The sequence below is a fragment of the Kogia breviceps genome, chromosome 13 (assembly GCF_026419965.1).
Source record: "Kogia breviceps isolate mKogBre1 chromosome 13, mKogBre1 haplotype 1, whole genome shotgun sequence".
In the NCBI taxonomy this organism is placed as follows: Eukaryota; Metazoa; Chordata; class Mammalia; order Artiodactyla; family Physeteridae; genus Kogia; species Kogia breviceps.
This window is the reverse complement of record NC_081322.1, coordinates 32,536,483-32,558,462: the sequence shown is the minus strand read 5'-3', so window position 1 is coordinate 32,558,462 and position 21,980 is coordinate 32,536,483. Positions and strand designations below refer to the sequence as shown.

General features: G+C 37.7%; 2 protein-coding genes across 9 annotated transcripts in view; both read left to right on the top strand.

The window, feature by feature from the left end:
* The window catches only part of PNISR (PNN interacting serine and arginine rich protein), a 28,410-nt gene extending 26,756 nt beyond the window's left edge, over positions 1-1,654 (top strand). The window contains exon 14 of the transcript XR_010836238.1: positions 1,074-1,654. The gene's annotated coding sequence lies outside the window, so the exon portion shown is untranslated. The remainder of the gene's footprint in view (positions 1-1,073) is intronic.
* A 223-nt stretch (positions 1,655-1,877) lies between these two features.
* COQ3 (coenzyme Q3, methyltransferase) overlaps positions 1,878-21,980 on the top strand; it is a 31,469-nt gene continuing 11,366 nt past the window's right edge. For 7 of the 8 annotated variants that reach the window (XM_067011515.1, XM_067011517.1, XM_067011514.1 and 4 more), the window contains exons 1-5: positions 1,878-2,026; positions 11,176-11,302; positions 14,176-14,328; positions 16,666-16,765; positions 19,753-19,995. In XM_067011515.1, coding sequence (XP_066867616.1) covers positions 1,918-2,026; positions 11,176-11,302; positions 14,176-14,328; positions 16,666-16,765; positions 19,753-19,995 — 732 coding nt within the window. In that variant the 5' untranslated portion in view covers positions 1,878-1,917. Of the gene's footprint in view, positions 2,027-9,221; positions 9,284-11,175; positions 11,303-14,175; positions 14,329-16,665; positions 16,766-19,752; positions 19,996-21,980 lie in introns of those variants that run through there. The other variant, XM_059083690.2, reaches the window with a different exon arrangement.

Here is a 21,980-nt window from a genome sequence, read left to right as displayed (position 1 = left end):
TTGTTTCTTCAAAGGAAGACATGAAGTATAAATAGTATTTTTAATTTATTGAATTTTCTAAAATGTGCAAAGCATGGTTTAGTGGAAATAGTATTAGATTCATTGGATTGTCCTGCCTCTGCTGTTTGATATATTTTGGGCAAATCACTTAATCACAATGGAACTCAGTTTCTTCAGCTGTATAAGGGTGGAATTAGATTATCTCTAAGGTCTTAAGTTCTTCAGTTTTAAGTAGAATTTGGTTGTAATGTCTAAACCTTATATGAGAAAACGGGCTTAAAATAACTTAATAGCCCTTAAAATAACTCGTGTGTGATGAGTTACATTGATACCATGAAGGTTTATTAGGTGTCATCCATAGAGTTTTCCTATAAAAACACATAAATTACATCTGCCACATTCTGATTATGGTAATGTTAAGATAAAATTATCTTAAGTTACCAATTTATTGGATATATGGAATTTTGTAAATACAAAAATTTACCAGTTAAACCGAAGTGGATGTAGTAGTGTTATCATTTCAAAGAGGTAAAATTGTGTTAGCTGTAAGGGAGCACTTTACCCTTAACTTGAGTGAAAAAAGTTTATATAAAACTATAAAATTGAATTTCAAAGTATTAAATAGATTTTTAGTTTTATAGCAAAATAAACTGTAGACTCTAACACGTTTATGGGTGAGACCATGGGGATGATCTCAGAAATATCTCACAACAGCCATACATCGCATTATAGCTGCTGTTCCTCCAGTACAACTTGGGTTTAAGTGTCATTGGAAGAGCCTTTTATTGATATTTCTAGAGAAAAGTACTGCAAGCTAGTTTTGCTTATCTGAGCCAAACTAGTGGGTATTCAAGAGGCTTTTGTTTCCTATTGGTATTAAGGCAAATCACTGATTGCCTTTGCTGTTGAACTGAAAATGTAGTGGAGAGGCTCTGAAGCCCAGTGAGGGGAATCATTCAGAGAAAGTATATGTAAATCAAGCTCTTAGAACTTTAATCATACTTGCACTTTGCTTTTTCCTGGGATCTGTCACTCCAGCAGATATAACGCATGCTAAATGTTCTTTTGTGCAGAGCTTTCTGCCTTCAGTTGAAGAGATGGAGGAGCTCTGAAGACAACTGAAAAATCTGCAACCACTCTTAGGAGGAGGTCCATATTTTACTAAGAAGCCATAAGGGAAAGACCGTTACTGAGCAGTAAATTTGACTAATTCAAAGAACACTTTACTAGTGTGATCCTGCCTGTTAAAAATGTATAATGATTTTGTTTGTCTTTGATGTTGGACATTTATCATTGTTCTTACCCAAGGAAAGGCTGTTACACATTTAGAAGTAAAATGTTAGGTTGCCTGTTCTAACCCTTAAGTGAAGTTTGCCTAGCCTGAGTGATTAACAGTTTCCTGCTACGTAATGTGTGCCCTGTCGGGAACATTATCAGGTCACTCACAGAAAACAAATGTTCAATATAGACTTCTGGCCCTCTGACATTTGAGTGCCTTGAAATGGGAAACAATTCTTTTGGGGGAGAAGTGCTTCGGATCTTTTGTGATTATAAGTTTCGGTCAGTGTCTTACAGGAGTGTACTTGGGAGACATCTGTTAAATATGAAATAATTAGAGCTATACAGGAATAAAAGCTAGATCACATAGCTTGAAGTGGTATCATGACTGGTGGTTACTTTGAGGTGGTCATACAGGAATAGGCGTAATGGAGGATCTTGAAGTTAGTTAATGACAATAGAAACATTCTATAGTTTAACTGCATGCACAGTTTGACATGTTGAGCGTGAAGAGTAACTACAGTCACACATCTATAACACCCATCCATCACTGCGACCATGATTAGTTTGGCGCTCGGAACCTTTCTGTTGGGGATCTTTTGCGGGAGGGACCGGAAGAGGTGGATCCTTTCTGTTGCGATGTGGGGAGGCCGCAAGCTGAGCTCCTCCGGGAGTCGATTTTTAGGAGCTCAAAGGTCGGCGTTCCGGGGAACACAGGCTGACTCTACTCGCTCAACCACGTCGGCGGGTGAGTGTGTGCGTGGGGGTCGCTCGCACGCAGCCCACGGCGCGGGCCGGCTGTTCTGCGCAGGCGCGAGCGAGGGCGGCGAGCTGTCTCTGGCCTCTGCGCGGCGTCAGCCAAAGATCTCTACTTTCGGTACAGGGCCTCGCTGTCCGTTGAACGCTCGGTCTAGGCCCTTAACCGTCCCTTCCCCAGAGGCTGGGAAAGGTAGCTGAGGACTAGCGGTCCTGGCCGAGGAGAGCGCAGCCTGCGGGCCGCCGCCATGTATCCAGTGACCTTTGTCTTATTTTCGTTGAGCTCCTTCTGCAGGCTGGAGTCTCAAGTTCATGTGCCGTTTTCCTTTGCCCCGGCGGGAAAGGACACCAGCTGTCTCATAGTTACTAGTCGCCTTTATTTTTTTCATTTTTTCATTTTTTTTTTTAGCGGTACGCGGGCCTCTCACTGTTGTGGCCTCTCCCGTTGCGGAGCACAGGCTCCGGACGCGCAGGCCCAGTGGGCATGGCTCACGGGCCCAGCCAAGTTCATTTTTTACATGAAATTCATTTAACAAATACTGTTTGCCAGGCACTGGGAATTTTTTTTTTTGTTGTTTTGTTTTTTTTTGTTACGCGGGCTTCTCACTGTTGTGGCCTCTCCCTTTGAGGAGCACAGGCTCCGGACGCGCAGGCTCAGCGGCCATGGCTCACGGGCCCAGCCGCTCCGCGGCATGTGGGATCCTCCCGGACCCGGACACGAGCCCGTGTTCCCTGCATCGGCAGGCGGACTCTTAACCACTTCGCCACCAGGGAAGCCCTGGGCACTGGAATATTTAAAGAAGTGATACCTAAGGGCCTCTTAGAAAAACGTCAGGATGGAACTAAGGTCAGGTTATAAAGAACAAAAACTGGGAAACTTAAAGCCCTCCAATAGAATTGACAAGTTGTGGGAGTTCCCTGGTTGCCTAGTGGTTAGGCTCCCGGGATTTCACTACGGTAGCCGGGGTTCAGTCCTTGGTAGAGGAACTGAGATTACGCAAGCTGTGTGGCCTGGCCAAAACAAAACAAACAAACAAAAATTGATATGTTGTTAGTCTCAATAGAGTGAAAAATAGTGCAGCCAATAAACATGATTTAAATCAGTGTAGCCACATGGAAAATGATTAGATGTAGTGTTAAGACCTAAATAGACATTTCTCTGAGGAAGGCATACAGATGGCCAACGGGCACATGAAAAGATGCTCAGTATTGCTAATTATTAGAGAAATGCAAATCTACAATGCGGTATCACCTCACACCAGTCAGAATAGCCATCATTTAAAAGTCTACAAATAATGCTGGTGAGGGTGTGGAGAAAAGGAAGGCTCCTACACTCTTGGTGGGAATGTAAATTGGTGCAGCCACTATGGAGAACGGTATGGAGGTTCCTTAAAAAACTAAAAATAGAGTTACCATATGATCTTGCATTCCCATTCCTGGGTATATACCTGGAGAAAGCTCTAATTTGAAAAGATACATGCAACTCAGTGTTCATAGCAGCACTATTTACAATAGCCAAGACATGGAAGGACTAAGAGTCCTTTGACAGATGAATGGATATAGAAGATGTGGTATGTATACACAATGGAATATTACTCAGCCATAAAAAAGTGAAATAATGCCATTTGCAGCAACATGGATGGACCTAGAGATTATCATACTAAGTAAGTCAGACAGCGAAAGACAAATATCATTTATATGTGAAATCTAAAAAAATGATATAAATGAACTTATTTACAAAACAGAAATAGACTCACAGACATAGAAAACAAACTTATGGTTACCAAAGGGTATAGTGGTGGTGGTGGGGAATAAATTAAATTATGAGTTTGGTATTAACATATACACACTAATATCTATAAAATAACAGGAACCTACTGTATAGCACAGGGAACTCTATTCAATATCTTGTAATAACCTGTAATGGAAAAGAATCTGTCTGAATCACTTTTCTGTACACCTGAAACTAATGCAACATTGTAAATTAACTATACTTCAATTTTTAAAAAGGTAAAAAAAAAAACCCTTACAAATCAGTTTGTTTTATGAACTTGGAGATATATAGCGAGAATAGAGATACATCAAAATTTTAACAGTGATTATCTGAGGTGGAGTTGGTGATCTATCATTTTATCATTCATTATATACTTTTCATAATTTTTTTCAGTAAATATGTCTTTTATAATCAGAAATTTAGAAAAAATACGGTATAAATATTTCCAAAGTTTGGAAGTGAACATAGAAGGAATAAATATTTGGGATGAGGGAAACTTCTTAAACAAGATATTTAGGGAGCTGTCTTGAAGTTGTCCAGTTTTAGAAGTTGGAGTGGCCAAAGGACCAGCTTGAGTATCTGTGAGGAGGTTTCTAGGGAACCGCGAGGTGTTCCTTGAAAAGTACAGTGCGGATGGAGGGCTGGAAAAGAGGGCAGAGAATGGCCAGGGATAAGACAGACTTTTTAGGCCATGACAAGTACACGAAAGACCATGTATACCTCCTGGGATTGACTTTATCTTCGGGACAGTGGGAAATTATGGAATGAACAACATACTCAGACTTGTTTTTTAGAAATAACACTTGGCAGCTGTGTAGACAGTGGGACAGAAGCAGACAAGACTAGGCTCAGGGAGGCCTTAGAGTAATCCAGACAATAAATGATGAATGCTGGAACCACGCCATTGGCACGGTAGAGGACTTGTTCACTGTCAGCATGGTACCTGATAGGTGCTGATAAATGACTTTTTGAATAAATTAAATGAAAAATTTCCCCATTCCTTTAAAATTTCAAATACCAGAATGATCACAGATTCGAGGTAAAGAAGGAATTGGTAGCATTCTATTAATACAAACTTGATTAGTTTGTATTTGAATTTAGTTTGTATTGAATTTTGTGAGGTGCATTTTAAGGCTCGTAAGAATTCTGGCCATAGTGATGACTGAGGGACTAATTTTCCAGAAATAGGGGAGGTGAGAGGGAGATTGGGGTCATCACTGACCAGAGAGCAAGGACTGTGTTGAAATCTTTGAGGCTCAATTTCATGGTAACACCTTACACAGTTGACCCTTGTACAACACAAGTTTGAACTGCACCAGTCCTCTTAAATGTGGGGAGTTTTCTCCCAATAAATATGTACTACAGTACTACACTGCCTGAGGTTGGTTGAATTCAAGGACGTGGAGCAGCAGATGTGGAGGGCCGACTGCAAGGTTATACCTGGATTTTTGACTGCACGCGTGCCTTGGCACTGCTAACCGCCACATTGTTCAAGAGTCAACTGTAAATCCTTATCTGTGTATCACAGTCTACATAATTCTCTGATATCTCATTTATCTACCTGAAGTCATAAGGGAGGTGATATTTGACCTGGGTCTTAAAAAATAATACAGATAGAAATGGTGGAAGAGAGAATAACTTGAGCTAAAGCCTAGAAGCACAAACTTTTTTTCTGAGGATGTTAAAATGAATTTTGGCCAGGCTGTGAGGTCCTATTAAACAAAACAACATTTTAAAAACATAAAAAGCTCAGGAGAAAAATGTTCAGAGACTATGAAAAGACAAGACATGAAATATAAATGACCATTTGTCTTAGTCCACTCCTACTGCTACAACAAAATACCACAGACTAGGTGGCTTATAAACAAGAAATTTATTTCTCACAGTCCTGGAGATTGCAGAGTACAAGATTCGGTGTCTGGTGAGTGAGTGCTCACTCCCTGGTTCATAGGTGGAGCGTTTTTGCTCTCTGGGTTCTCTTTTTATTAGGGCACTAAACCCAATCATGAGGGTTCCACCCTCAAAGCCTAATCCCTCTCAAAGACCCCCACCTCCTAATACCATCACCTTGAGGGTCAGGATTTCAACATGTGAATTTGGAGGAGACACAAATATTCAGACCACAGCACCATTAAACTTAAAGACACTTAACCTCACTCATGATAAATTAAAACTATAGTGAGATACCATTTTCACCTATTGGATTAGCAAAGATAAAAAAGTTTGATAATACACTGCATAGGTGACTATCAAAGTATTATCAGTGTGGGGAAACCAACACTAGAAACTCATAGTTTCTAGTGAGATTGCAAATTGGTTCAACATGTAAGAAAGTAATTACAAATTTATAAATGCATATGCCAATTGACACAATTCTTGCGGTTTTACATACAGGTACTCTCAAAAATAAATTACTTGGGCTTCCCTGGTGGCGCAGTGGTTGAGAATCCGCCTGCCGATGCAGGGGACACGGGTTCGTGCCCCGGCCGGGAAGATCCCACATGCCGCAGAGCGGCTGGGCCCGTGAGCCGTGGCCGCTGAGCCTGCGCGTCCGGAACCTGTGCTCCGCAACGGGAGAGGCCACAACAGTGAGAGGCCCGCGTACTACACACACACACACACAAATAAAATAAATTACCTATGTATTCAATCTTATGTTTTCAGAATAACAAAAAAATAGAAATAAATAAATGTACATTAATAGGGCACTGCTTAAGGCAGAAATAGAGACACAGATGTAGAGAACAAACGTATGGACACCAAGGGGGGAAGGTGGCGGGGTGGTGGTGGTGGTAGTGGTGTGATGAATTGGGAGATTGGGATTGACATGTATACACTGATGTGTATAAAAGGATGACTAATAAGAACCTGCTGTATAAAAAATAAATAAAATAAAATTCAAAAAAAACAGGGTACTGCTACAATGGATTACCTTGCAAACCTAAAAAAAAGGAAGTTCTTTATGCTCTATTATGAAAAAAATCTCCAAGATACATTGATAGGTGGAAAGAGCAAGGTGCAGAACAGTGAGTATACTGTGCTACATTTTGTATAAAATAAGAGAGAAATTGATACACAAAAATGAAATATGTATACAATATCTGGAGGCTTACATGCAAATCTAGTAACATTGGTTGCCTGCAGAGAGGGAAGTTGGATACCTAGAGTCAGGGGGAGGAGAAGCACTTTGTAGTGTCCACTATTATACTTTTTTTTTTTCTTTTTTTTCTGCGGTACGCGGGCCTCTCACTGTTGAGGCCTCTCCCGTAGCGGAGCACAGGCTCCGGACGCGCAGGCTCAGCGGCCGTGGCTCACGGGCCCAGCCGCTCCGCGGCATGTGGGATCTTCCCGGACCGGGGCATGAACCCGTGTCCCCTGCATCGGCAGGCGTACTCTCAACCACTGCGCCACCAGGGAAGCCCACTTTTATACTTTTCAATTAAAATTTCGAAATAGACTCATAAGAAGGTGCAAAAATAATACAGAGAAGTTCCGTATGCCCTTTACCCAATTCCTCAGTGATAACATCTTACATAACCATATTACATTGTCAGAGTCAGGAAATTGACGTTAGTATGATACCATCAACTAAACTACAGTCCTTCTTTGGATTTCACCACCTTTACATGCATTTGTGTGTGTGTGTGTGTGTGTGTGTGTGTGTTACCACACAGAGATTTGTGTAATAACCACCACAATCAGGATATGGAACTGTCCCACAATCACAGCGAAACTCCTGGTAATACTCCTTTTTAGTCAAACCCTACCACCAACCTTAAACCTTGATCTATTTTCCATTACATTATATTATTATTTCCATTATAATTTTGCCATTTCACAAGTGTTATGTAAGTGGAATCTTACAGTATATACCTTTTGAAAAAATGTTTCTGCACTCAACATAAATACCCTTGAAATCCATCCAAGTTTTTGCATGTATCAGTAGCTCATTCCTCTTGAATTCTGAGTAGTATTTCATGATATGAATATGCCACAGTTTGTTTAACCATTCATCTATTGTTGGATATTTAGATTGATTCCAGTTTGGGGCTGTTATGGATAAGGTTGCTGTGAATGTTGATGTACAGGTTTTTGTGTGGATGTAAGTTTTCACTTCTCTGGGATAAATGCCCAGGAATGAACTTGCAAAGCTGCATGATAAATATATGTTTAACTTTATTAGAAACTGCTAAACTGCTTTTCATGGTGTCTGTACCATTTTACATTCCCACTAGCAATATAAGATTTAGTTTTTTCATGTCTTGATCCGCACCTGGTAATATCAGGGATGGTTAAATTTTAGCCAATTTGATAGGTATGTAGTGGCTTTCATTTGCATCCCTCTAATGGCTACTGCTATTTAACATCTCTTCATGTGCTTATTTGCATCTGTATATCTTCTTTGATGAAATGTCTGTGTCTTTTTTATACCCTTTTTATAATACCCACAGCCATTTTAAAATTGGATTGCTTATTTTGTTTTTCTGTGGGAGGTTTTTTGTTTTTCTGTTTCGTTTTACTGTTGAGTTTAAAGAGTATCTTTATATATTCCAGATACAAGTTCTTTATGGGATATATGTTTTACAAATATTTCCTCCCACTCTGTGACTTGACTTTTCTTTTTCTTAACAAGGTGTTTTGCCGAGCAAAAGTTTTAAACTTTGATTAAATCCAATTTAATCAATATTTTCTTTTATGGATTGTGATTTTGGTGTCAGATGTGAGAACTCTGTGTGTAACCCTAAGTCAGGAAGATCTTCTCCTTTATTTTCTTCTAAAAGTTTTATAGTTTTGCATTTAGATCATTTTGAGTTCAGTTTTGTATAAGATGTGAGATTTTGGTCAAAATTTTCTTTTTTGTCAATGATGTCTAATTGTTTCAACACCATTTACTGGAAAGACCATTCTTCCACCGTTGAACTGCTTTTGCACCATTGTCCAAAAAATCAGTTGGGGGCTTCCCTGGTGGCGCAGTGGTTGAGAGTCCGCCTGCCGATAAAGGGGACATAGTTCGTGCCCTGCTCTGGGAAGATCCCACATGCCGCGGAGCGGCTGGGCCCGTGAGCCATGGCCGCTGAGCCTGCGTGTCCAGAGCCTGCGCTCTGCAACGGGCGGGAGAGGCCACAAGAGTGAGAGGCCCGCGTACCGCAAAAAAAAAAAAAAAAAATCAGTTGGGTGAACTTTCTTTTTTTTCCTCTCTCTGGACAGTCTTGTTGCATTGATATTTCAGTCTGTCTCTCCTCCAGTACCACACTGTCTTGATTACTGTAGCTCTGTAAGTCTTAAAATTGGGTATTTGATTTCTGCAATTTTATTCTCCTTTTTTTTTTTTTTTTTTTTTTTTGTTTTTTTTTTTTTTTTTTTTTTATTCTCCTTTTTAACATTGTTTATTCTGTCTCTTTTGATAGAAATTGTGTCAAACGTATAGATCAATTTGGGGAGGATTTATATTGACTCTTCCAATCCATGAACACAGTATGTTTCATCATTTACTAGGTTGTCTTTTATTTCTTTCATCAGTGTTTTATATAAATTTTCAGCATACAGACTCTGAACGTGTTTTGAGGGATTTATACAACAATGGAAGTATTCTTTCTTGGACTGATTTTAAATAATAGAGCATTTTGAATTTTGCTTTCCAATTGTTCATTGTTAATGTATAGAAACAATTGACATTTTTGTGTGTTTAATTTGTAGTCTGTTACCTTGATGAACCGACTTATTCCAGGAGCTTTTTATTTTTATTTTTTAAAGAGTTCTTGGAATTTTCTATATAGACAATCATATCTGCAAATAGGGACCGTTTAATTTCTTCCTTTCCATTCTGTATGCCTTTTATTTCCTTTTCTTGCCTTATTGTACTGGCTAAGATTTTTAGTAGTATGTTGAATAGGAGTCATGAGAATGGACATTCTTGCCTTGTTCTTGATTTTAGGTGTAAAGCACTTCGTCTATCACCATTAAGTACTTTGTGAGCTATAGAATTTTTATGGGTGTCCTATCAGATTGAAGAATTTCTCTTCTATATTCTTAATTTGCTGAGAGTTTTTAGTTGTAAGTGGGTGCAGAGTTTGTCAAATGTTTTGTCAACATTAATTAGTAAGCTTATGTGTGTTCTTCTCTCAACTATTTATATGGTAGATTACATTGATTGATTTTCTACTCTTGAACTACTGTTGCATAGATAGAATAAATCCTACTTGGTTATGCTGTATTTTTCCTTTTATATGTTGCTGGATTCTGTTTACTAATTATTGAGAATTTTTGTGTCTGTTCATGAGAGAAATTGGTCTGTGGTTTTCTTTGCTGTACCATCTTTGTCTGGTTTTTGTCTGTTTTTTGCCAGAGTAATTTGTCTTCTTGGTGGATTCTCTCTCTCTTTTTTTAAAAATTGAAGTATAGTTGATTTACATCTATATATGTAGATTTATATATAGATGTAAGTCTATAGATTTACATCTGTATATGTGGGTTATTACATGTATATATAACCTATATATCCTATATATAACCTATATATCCTTTATAGGATATTACAAGATATTGAATATAGTTTCCTGTACTATATAGTAAATCTTTGCTGTTTTGTCTCTTTTATCATAATGTAATGTCCCTGGTAGTTTTCTTTGCTCTAAGGTCTACTTTGTTTGAATGTTTATTGAACAACTGAATGTTCTGCAGCAGAGTAACTAGTTCATAAAGCAGGTCCCTGTGTAAGTTGGAACATATAAACTGAATGACTGTTTATTTTAGGAGATATATATGTCTATAAAGTGCACATTTTTTTTCCTCTATAAAATGTGTTGAGCATACAAATAAATCCATTCCATCCAATTAAATCCATTTCTACATGAAATGGATTTAATTTGAACTGGTTTTGATACATAATCTCAAAATTAATATTACCCTAGTTTGTGGGAATTCCCTGGTGGTCCATTGGTTAGGACTCTGTGCTGTCACTGCTAAGTGCCCGGGTTTGATCCCTGGTTGGGGAACTAAGATCCCACAAGGTGTGTGGTGTGGCAAAAAAAAAATTACTCTAGTTTAAAAGGTAAATTTGAATATCATTTTTTAATAATTTTGTGCAGCATAATGTATATGTAAAAACAAATGGCATGAAAAACTTTACCATAGGCATTACTTATTTTTGATGATTATTATGTCAGAAATATCTGATTGGAGTTAGATGGCAGAATGCAAGATTTTTATTTTGTAATTTAAAGTAAAATCCAAAATTAAGGGAAAAAAACCCTTTTGTTTATCAACTGTAATATGATTGCTGTATAAAATAGTTTCTTCAATTACATGCATATCAGGGATTCGTACTGTGCAATGCTTTCTCTAGACATTTAATTTTCTTTTTTCAGCTTATTCAAAAAATCAGCTCAGTTGGAGTCTACAAATTAAACCATCGGTTTTCAGTGAATACAGAATCATGTGTTTCAAATCCTATAGCATGACTTTTGCCTGCCTGAATAGGGTGGAAAGTTACAGGTAAGTTTATTCATTACTGTGGCAAATATTCACATAATTATGTGCAATAATAGTTTAGTATTGATTGTGTTTAATAAACTGTCAGTATAGCTAATGTGGTTTGATTAAGGTAGCTTTTATTTATTTAAATATTCTTATTTTTCCAACAACTTTTTTTTTTAATCTGTTTTAAAGGGCAGTTATTTGCTTCTGCCTCATTTATTTATTTTTTATTTTTGCTCTTTTGGGTCTTTGTTTCTGTGCGAGGGCTTTCTATAGTTGCGGCAAGCGGGGGCCACTCTTCATCGCGGTGCGCAGGCCTCTCACTGTCGTGGCCTCTCCCGTTGCGGAGCACAGGCTCCAGACGCGCAGGCTCAGTAGTTGTGGCTCACGGGCCTAGTTGCTCCGCGGCATGTGGGATCCTCCCAGACCACGGCTCGAACCCGTGTCCCCCGAATTAGCAGGCAGATTCTCAAGCACTGGGACACCAGGGAAGCCCCAGGGAAGCCCCCAACAACTTTTAAATTTGGGAAATTTCAAACCCACAGAAAATTTGTAATATAGTATACATCCATAGCCTTTCATCCATATTTAGTGATAGCTTTTATTTTTAATACAAGACTATATTACTCAGAGAACTACTTTTTACTTCCTCATAATATCCTTATGACAGGACACAAATAACGCAATGCTTAAATCATAAATGATTTGGGTGCAACATAAATATAAGGTGGTTAAGTATACATTCTAGATAGTAAGATTGAATCAAAGTAATATCTTTATGTATTCATATATTAGAAAACAGTTTCTAACTTTGTGAAAAATATTGCATTGGGTTAAGGTATGAGCTCTGTTTTCCAAGTGCATGCTCCACTTCTCATAAATGAACTGGCTCTTTTAAGATTGGATGTCTGTAAAATCATTCTCAGTCAACTGAGCAACCACCTACTGTTAACTATTGTAAGTTAGTCCCTTTAAAAAAATTTTTATTTTATTTATTTTGTTTATTTTTGGCTTCATTGGGTCTTAGTTGTGGCATGTGGGATCTTTCGTTGCGGCACATAGGCTTCTCTCTAGTTGTGGCATGCAGGCTCCAGAGCACGTGGGCTCTCTAGTTGAGGCGCGTGGGCTCAGTAGTTGTGGTGAGGGGGGTTAGTTGCCCCGTGGCATGTGGGATCTTAGTTTCCCGACCAGGGATTGAACCTGCATCCCCTGCATTGGAAGGCAGATTCTTTACCACTGGACCACCAGGGAAGTCCCTGTAAGTTAGTCCTTGATTACTGAGGCTTTGCATGAAGCATGAAAAAAAGGGTAATATTCATAAAATAATTTTAAAGAAGAGTGCTATTTAACTCTTAAAAGGTAATCAGTATAGAATGTACTCTATGTAGCTAAGAAAAACGTAGTAAAAATTTAAATGGCATTACCTATGCTAATGTAACAACCTATTCTCTTTTACCCAAGAACCTCTGGAGGATTTTCCTATCAGGTACTTTGACATGAGACCTGGTATAGTGTCTGTCTGATCCCCATTTAGTCCCTGTTTGATTCCATTTGATTAAAAAAAATATTTACGTGAATTATATACTTTTCTGGGCCTTTTCCTTCAGATTATTTATTTGACAAATGTTTCCCGAGCACCAACTGTGTTTTAGGAACTGTGCTTGTCACTAGGAATATAATGGTAAGCAAGACAGCTTATGTTCTAATGGAGAGACATGATCAACTAATCACACAGGCTCACAAAGAAGTACAGAGTTGTACAGGAGTTAAAATAGGACAGTATTAGATGCCATTCCATTTGAACTGAGGTCTAAAGGATGAGAAGAAATTAATTAGGTGTGTAGAGGAGGGAAGGGGGAGTGTGAGAACAATGTTCCAGGCAGAGGGAATGACATATCTAAGGTATCTGGGGAATGAGCAAGCATGGCCAATTCAGAGAACTTAAGGAAGGCCCACGTGGCTGGAGTGGGGAGGGTGAGGAGAGTAGTGGGAAGTGACTTTGGAGAGGGAAGAAACTGGGACCAAAGAATTCAGAATGTTGTATGCTATGCTAAGGATTTTGGTCTTTTTCCCAATGTCACTGGAAAGCCATGGAAGCATTTTAAGCAGGAAAATAGCATGATCATATTTATATTTCAGAGCAGTCACTCTGGGTGCATTTGTGGCGAACAGATTAGAGGGGGATGAAGTCCTAAGCAGGCCAGCTGATTAGAAGGCTAGGACAATAGTTCAGGCAAGAGATGACGGGAGCTTGGATTAGTATGATGAAGCAGTAGAAATGGAGAGAAGGCTGAGGCATCTAAGTTCACATTCTGGCTCCACCACTTAATCTCTCTGAGCCTTCCTTTGCTTCTTCGTGCACTAGAGATAATAATAGTACCTACCTTATGGAGTTGCTGAGGGTTAAATAAGATGACATATGACGTATAGGGATTTCTTAAACAGGCAGTACCTGGCATTTACTAAGTATTCAGTAAATAGTTACTACTACTACTACTACTACTACTGCTGCTGCTGCTACTACTACTACTACTACTACTACTACTACTACTACTACTACTACTACTACTACTATGTGACCCAAAAGGCCAGGTTTTATAAAGTTTCATTTTTGTTGTAACTTACTTCGAAAGCAAATTAATTTGTTTCATCTGTGACTATATATATATATATATATATATATATATATATATATATACACATACACACACACATATAAATATATATTTATTTATAAGCAATATGATTATGAGAAAACTTGTTTTGAAGCATCAAAAATGAGTGATACATGCAAATAAATTGCAAATTAGAATATCTTTCTACTCAATATATCCCATGTTACATTTTTATAAATGACAGTTTTTGCCTGGCTCTTCCTTCTGACCTCTTAGACTCCCCTGGACAAGACTGTACAGTGCTTCCCGGACCACTGTAGACAGCAGTGAGGTGAAGACCTTCCTGGCCTTGGCACACAGGTGGTGGGACGAGCAAGGAGTATATGCACCTCTTCACTCTATGAACGACCTGAGGGTGCCGTTCATTAGGTAACATTACAGAAATTCTAGTCTTTTAAAATACAACTCTTTTCAAGAATTCATTTTCTTTTGAGTTCATTTTTCTCTCGGTTTATGCCTAGGTTCAAAATGCTGCATTTTAACTTTGCTTTAGAAATTAGGGAGATTCTCTTCAATGTCCATTGTTTGACACTATTAATTTTTAAAAAAATATTTTTTTAAATTTATGTTATTTATTTATTTTTGGCTGCGTTGGGTCTTCGTTACTGCACACGGGCTTTCTCCAGTTGTGACGAGCAGGGGCTACTCTTCATTGCAGTGCACAGGCTTCTCATTGCGGTGGCCTCTCCTGTTGTGGAGCACAGTCTCTAGGCGCGTGGGCTCAGTAGTTTAGGCTTGCGGGCTCTAGAGCGCAGGCTCAGTAGTTGTGGCGCACGGGCTTAGTTGCTCCACGGCATGTGAGATCTTCCCGGACCAGGGCTCGAACCCATGTCCCCTGCACTGGCAGGCGGATTCTTAACCACTGTCCCACCAGGGAAGTCCCGAAACTATTAATTTTTTAATAGCATCACTCGAGTTCTATACTGTTTCATAAATTAACTTGAAGTATTTTTGGATATTATCGAGTTAATTAGAATTAAATCCATATGACCTTGGCATCAAGGTCATTTTATAGCATCTTTGGCCTTTAGGCAGTTCTGATAAAGGGAATAGTACTGAGAAAGTTCAATTCAACAAATATTTTTGAGAACTTACCTTGTACAGAGCTTGGGGGCTAGAATCTGTAAAAGCTACTGAGATATTCATCATTCAAAACACAGTCCGTGTGCTTCAGGAACTTAGAGTTTGCCATGGGAGATAAAGGCAAGGGTTCATCAGACTCCACTTTTCAAGACTCCACTTATCAATTGTTCATTCGTTTGTCCATTTATTTATTTATTTATTAAACATTTTTGAGTAGCCGACATGGGCAAGGCACTGTGATAGACAGAGAATATCAGATTCAGACTGCCCTCAAGGAACTTCCTGATTGGTTTTTGCTGGTTTTATCAGTGCAGCAAAAAGGAAAATATTGGCACATTCTTATTACCACTGAATTAGTGGATCATTGAAACACTAAGACAGAGAAAAGCAGAAATGTCATTCTGTTAGGCTAGATCAGTTGTTCTCAAGGTTAGCCCTGGACTAGCAACATCAGTATCACCTGTGTTCTTGATAGAAATACAAAATTCTCAGGTCTCACACTGGACCTACTGCTTTGCGGGGTCAGCAGTCTGTGTTTTCCTTCCAGGTGATTCTGATGCACGCTCAGCTTGAGAACTACTCTATTCCAACTAATGTGACACTACTAGTTAGACATCACACTAAAAAAAGACCATCCAGGGCAGTACAAATTATGGTTATAAGCTTAGATTTTATTCTGATCATAATTAAAACCATTGAAAGGGAGCAATGTGATCTAAACTATGATGTAAAGAAGTTATTTTGGCCAATGTGTGAAGAATGGATTGGATTTCATTTGAAATGGGTCCTTTCTGTATATTATAACATTCTGAAATGATCTTATTAACCACTATCTAGGTTTTTCTTAGAAGTCAATTAATTTGAATAGCAATAAAAGATTTCCTAAGATGTCCTTATTATATATGGCATTTATTTTAATATAAGTATAAGTAGAATTTGTATGTAGTCCAACTTAAAAGTTTAGTTTACGATACTGTTAGCTATATATATCTGTGTGTATATGGGTGTGTGTGTGTGTGTCTGTGTGTGTGTGTTTGCGTACATTTGTGTATGTGGTAAAATATTGCTATGATTATCTTAGAATTAAGTTTATTTGATTTGGATGCCTGTTTACATGATCATGAAAACACCACTAACTTAGAAGATGAAAAGTGACTCAATTTAGAAGGGAATATAGGCAAATTCTGAAAATATAGATCTACAGTCTGCTTCTACTAAACCCTGTAAAATAACCTATTTGTTGCTGATATGAAATGGGTCTAGCAAGTACTAGCAACATAGCTAATAATACCTCAGGTGACATGATATCTCAAGTGAATAAAATTAGGTTAATCTAAACTAGATTGTTTTTAAAGTTTTTCTTTAGATTATTACTAAAGTAATAGTTAAGTCATAATTATTACTAGGTTATTTCAAGAACTTTACTTTAACCTCCTGCTTCTGATTACTAAAAATATCTTATAAATTAAGCATAATGTCATTTTATGCTGAAAATAAGTTTTTTTACCCCCAAATCAAGTCTATTTAAAAAGAGTTTAATATTTCTTTGAAAATTATGCACTTTTAAGACTTTATTGATAAAATTAATAATTTGTTTTTATATATTTTGAATTTTTTTAAAAGAGACAATCTTTTAAAAACAGTTGCTGATCACCAGCCAGGAAAACCTTTGTCTGGGATGAAGATTCTTGATGTTGGCTGTGGTGGTGGATTGTTAACAGAGGTAAGTGATTTATAAATTTCCTGGCATTTTTCTTTTTTTTTTTTAAAGGGAACTTTATTTTTATTTATTTATTTATTTATGGCTGTGTTGGGGCTTCGTTGCTGTGCGGGCTTTCTCTAGTTGCGGTGAGCAGGGGCTACTCTTCATTGCGGTGTTAGGGCTTCTCATTGCAGTGGATTCTCTTGTTGCGGAGCATGGCCTCTAGGTGTGCAGGCTTCAGTAGTTGTGGCATGTGGACTCAGTAGCTGTGGCTCTCGGGCTCTAGAGCTCAGGCTCAGTAGTTGTGGCGCACAGGTTTAGTTGCTCTGCGACATGTGGGATCTTCCCGGACCCAGGCTCGAACTTGTGTCCCCTGCATTGGCAGACGGATTCTTAACCACTGCGCCACCAGGGAAGCCCAGTTTTCTTGGCATTTTTAACTGGGGAAAAAAAAAAATTGAGAAAAAGTGGGCTTATGCCTCTTTTATCCTTTTAACAAATAATATTGTTCAATTTTAAAACAGGAAGTGTATGTTGTTTTTAATATTTTTAAGATTATAAACTAGTACATGCTTTTTACTTTCTTAAAAATATATAAGTATTTCAGAAAATTATAGTGAGGAATTTTTTTTTTTACACAAAAGTGGGGCACTGGTAAAAATAAATAAATGGGACCTAATTAAACTTAAAAGCTTTTTCACAACAAAGGAAGCCATCATCAGAACAAAAAGATAACCTACGAAATGGGAGAAAGTATTTGCAAATGATATTATTGATAAGGGGTTAATATCCAAAATATATAAACAGCTCATACAACTTAACATCAAAAAACAAACAACCAGGTTAAAAAACGAGCAGAAGACCTGAGTAGACGTTCTTCCAAAGAAGATATACAGATGGCCAATAGGCACATGAAAAGATGCTCAACATTGCTAATCATCAGAGAAAGGCATATCAAAACCACAATTAGATATCACCTCACACCAGTCAGAATGGCTATCATTAAAAAGTCTACAAATAACAAATGCTGATGACGATGTGGAGAAAACAGAACCGTAGTACACTGTTGGTGGGAATGTAAATTGGTGCAGCCTCTACAGGAAACTGTATGGAGGTTCCTCAAAAAACTAAAAATAGAACTACCATATGACTGAGCAGTTCCACTCCTGGGTATACATCTGAAGAAAACAAAAAAACTAATTCGAAAAGATACACGCACCCCAATGTTCATAGCAGCACTATTTACAAGAGCCAAGATATGAAGCAACCTAAGTGTCTATCAACAGATGAATGGATAAAGAAGATGTCACACACACACACACACACACACACACACACACACACACACACTGGAATAATAGCCATAAAAAGAATGAAAATTTTGCAATTTGCAACAATGTGGATGGACCTAGAGGGTATTACACTTAGTAAAATAAGTCAGACAAAGACAAATACTGTATGTTATCACTTATGTATGGAATCTTAAAAATAAAGCAAACAAATGAATACAACAAAACAGAAACAGATTCACAGATACAGAGAAGAAACCAGTGGTTGCCAGTGGGGAGAAGGAAGGGGACAGGGGCAAGATATGGGTAGGAGGATTAAGGGCTAAAAACTACTATGCATAAAATAAATAAGCAACAAGGATATATTGTACAGCACAGGGAAATATAACCATTATTTTATAATAACTTTAAATGGAGTATAATCTATAAAAGTATTGAATTACTGTGTTGTACACCTGAAACTAATATAATATTGTAAATCAACTATACTTCAATTAAAAAAAAAAGCACTGGTCATTTGAATAGCTTTGGAAGTTTTGTTGTCTCTTCTCTCCCAAGATATTAGGCAATTTCCACTGGTTTAAATGCACTGATAAGCTGTCCTTTTGCGCTTGCTTCAGTATCAAAACGTAACAGAATTTTGCCTGCTTTGGGGGCTCTCCCCTTCTTAGGTGCTCTAGAGTACTTCTCCCTGTGAACAATACTTGCTTTAGCTGACAGAATATTTATGCCCTACAGTTCTGTTTTGTAATCTCCTATCAACACAATAACTTTTTGTTTAAATGCTGCATCATAATCTTTGCTTGAAAGATATTTTAAGCAAACAGTATAGGATACAAATGTAAGTGAAGATACAATGGTGTGTGTTACTGTCAAGGTCATAACAGTCAAGTTGACAGTGAGGTTAACAGAAGCCTTTGATACATAGCTAAGTTTCCATATGCACAGAAAATGTGTTCTTCACATGGCAGTGCGCTGGTTTCTCTTGACATCAATTATAAAATTTCAGGAAATGTAAAATATGTGAAAATACATCCCTTAGAATCAAGAATATGAGGTGTATCAAATAGTAAATTAGTACAATTTTACTGTATGTGTTCTATGATCTTCTCTGTGTATTATTACAGATTTATGTCTCTAAAGTAAAAATAATTTGATTTATACTTTTAACTTATTAACTAAAGAGTTATAAAATAAATCCTATGCAGTTTTGATCAAAATAAAGGCTGTGTTTAAAAACTCGGGCATGTCATCGGAAGTGACAATATAAAGACTGAAAGAAGAATTAGCTACGAAGAATCATTTTTAGTCAGTCACAAGAGAAACTATGGAGAAAAAAATGTGCTTTAGCGAATTTGAGTATTAGAAAATTTTGCTCTTTTTACAATGATATGTTACATTTATTGCACTTTAAATATGTTAATACTGTACTGTGTGCCTGTAAATATATCTAGAGAATGTAGACAAAAATTTCCTCGCTATTAAGCAGTTCTTGATAAGTTTTGTTGTGATTATTGTTCTCACTTTTAAGCTTTTTATTATGGAAATTATCAAACATGTACAAACTAGGGAAAATGGTATATTGAACTTTCGTGTACCCATAAATGATCTCCAACAATTATCACCTCGTGCCTAATCTTGTCTCCTTTTTGAGAAGCTTTTTATTGCTAACATGTGTTCTATTTTCTTCCTGAGGGTAATGATTTCTTATGCCATTAGCCTCTAGGGCGGCTTGGGGCTTCAGTTATTGGAATTGATCCTGTGGATGAGAACATTAAAACAGCAAAGCACCATAAATCATTTGACCCAGTCCTGGATAAGAGGATAGAGTACAGAGCGTGTTCTCTGGAAAAGATTGTGGAAGAAACTGCAGAAACATTTGATGCTGTCGTAGCTTCTGAAGTTGTAGAACATGTGATTGACCTAGAAACGTTTATACAGTGCTGCTGTCAAGTGTTAAAAGTAAGACTTACAGAGTTTACTTATTTGTTTTTTCTTTTGAGTTTGTGTATGTATCCATAGCAATAAATGTTTTATAATACTTGAAACCAGGAATACAGGATGAGGGGACAGCATGTCTACCGGAGATTACTTGCCTCTCAGCCTGCCCTCAATATCTGGGGTTTTCCAGATCCAGTATCTTGATGTCGAGGGATCTTGAAAAATGTTGGTGCTGAACACTGCAATACGAACAATAGATTTATAGTGGTATTTTTCTTTGGTATAGTCTGGATTAATTACCTAATAGGCATTGAATGACAATTACTAAGAAACTGACTTGGATTAATACTTAAAAATAAAAAACCATTATTAGCATAAATTGGTTAGCCAGCATTTGTTAAGTCACTCTGTATATGTGATATGTGTAACAGTTATCAGCTTATAAAAGAATACTTCATACAAATGATCTCATCAGATCTTACCTACAACCAGGTGAGGAAGGTAAGGCAGGCATTGTGACCTCCTTTGACCCAATGAAGATCAGAATCTGAGAGGTGTCAAAGGTCACATGGTCTTTAAGTCAAAGGTCACTAGGCACTTAAGTAGGGCTTAAGGCTACATCTTTTTATTTGAAGTCTGGTTCTCTCCATTATATTATTATCTTTTTTTATAAATTTATTTATTTTATTTTTGGTTGTGTTGGGTCGTCGTTGCTGTGCGTGGGCTTTCTCTAGTTGCAGCAAGCGGGGACTCCTCTTTGCTGCAGTGCGCAGGCTTCTCATTGTGGTGGCTTCGTTGCAGAGCATGGGCTCTAGGCATGCGGGCTTCAGTAATTGTGGCTCTCGGGCTCAGTAGTTGTGTCTCGTGGGCTCTAGAGCCTCAGTAGTTATGGCGCACGGGCTTAGCTGCTCAGCGGCATGTGGGATCTTCCTGGACCAGGGCTCGAACGTGTGTTCCCTGCATTGGCAGGCAGATTATGAACCACTGTGCCACCAGGGAAGTCCCTACATTATTATGCTTATATAATTTGATAGAGTCCTCTGAAGGTGGTTCCAAATTTTCTTTTAATAAATATTTCCAAAGTATTATTTTTATTATTACTGTATCAACTCTGTTGTTTATGTATTCAAGAGGTAACTCCCTAAGGTCAAGAGCTAAAAGAATTAAATGCATAGCTTTTATCTAAATAGAGCTTTTAAAAAATACTTTTTGTTTTAAAATAATTTTAGATTTATAGAAGAGTTGGAAAGATAATATACAGTGTTCCCATTGTGAAGGGTGGTGTAGGGTGCCCTTCACCCAGTCTCCCCTACTGTTAACATTCTACATAATAAGGGTAGGAACTGGGGTGAGGCAGGTGTGGCAGAAAGTCAAAGGCCGCACTCGCTATTCTGCGCCAGTCCTGCATTTGCATGCCCCAGAGAGTGAGTACCTCCTTGCGTTTTGTGCCCTCAGTACCTCACTTGCCTCACCGTACTTCTAGCCCTGTATGTAGCCCATGGTATATTTCTCAAAACTACAAAATTAGTTGACATTATACTATTAACTACACTACAGACCCTGTTAAATTTCATTAGTGTTTCCACTAATGTCATTTTTCTGTTGCAGGATCCAATCCAGTATTCCATATTGCATTTAGTTGCCATGTCTCCGTAGTCTCCTTCAATGTGTATAGTTTCTTGGTGGTGTTTCTTCTTAAAAACAAATTTTATTAGGTGTACCTCCTATTTTCCAAGGAAAATTCCTTAATTATTTCTTTTTGTGTAGTGTCTCAGTCAGTGTGTATGGATGGAAGTTCTCACATATATTAGGGATACTGGCATTGTGGAATTTAAAACTAATTTTTGCTTTAATGGAAAGGCTATTAAGAAAAATGACCAATGCTCATCACTATTTCCTTAGAGTAAGATTTTATGAAACACAGATTAGATATTTATAAGTAATTTTTCCCTTAGCTCTACTGAGATATAATTGACACATAAGTGATTTTTAATGAGGTATTTTAG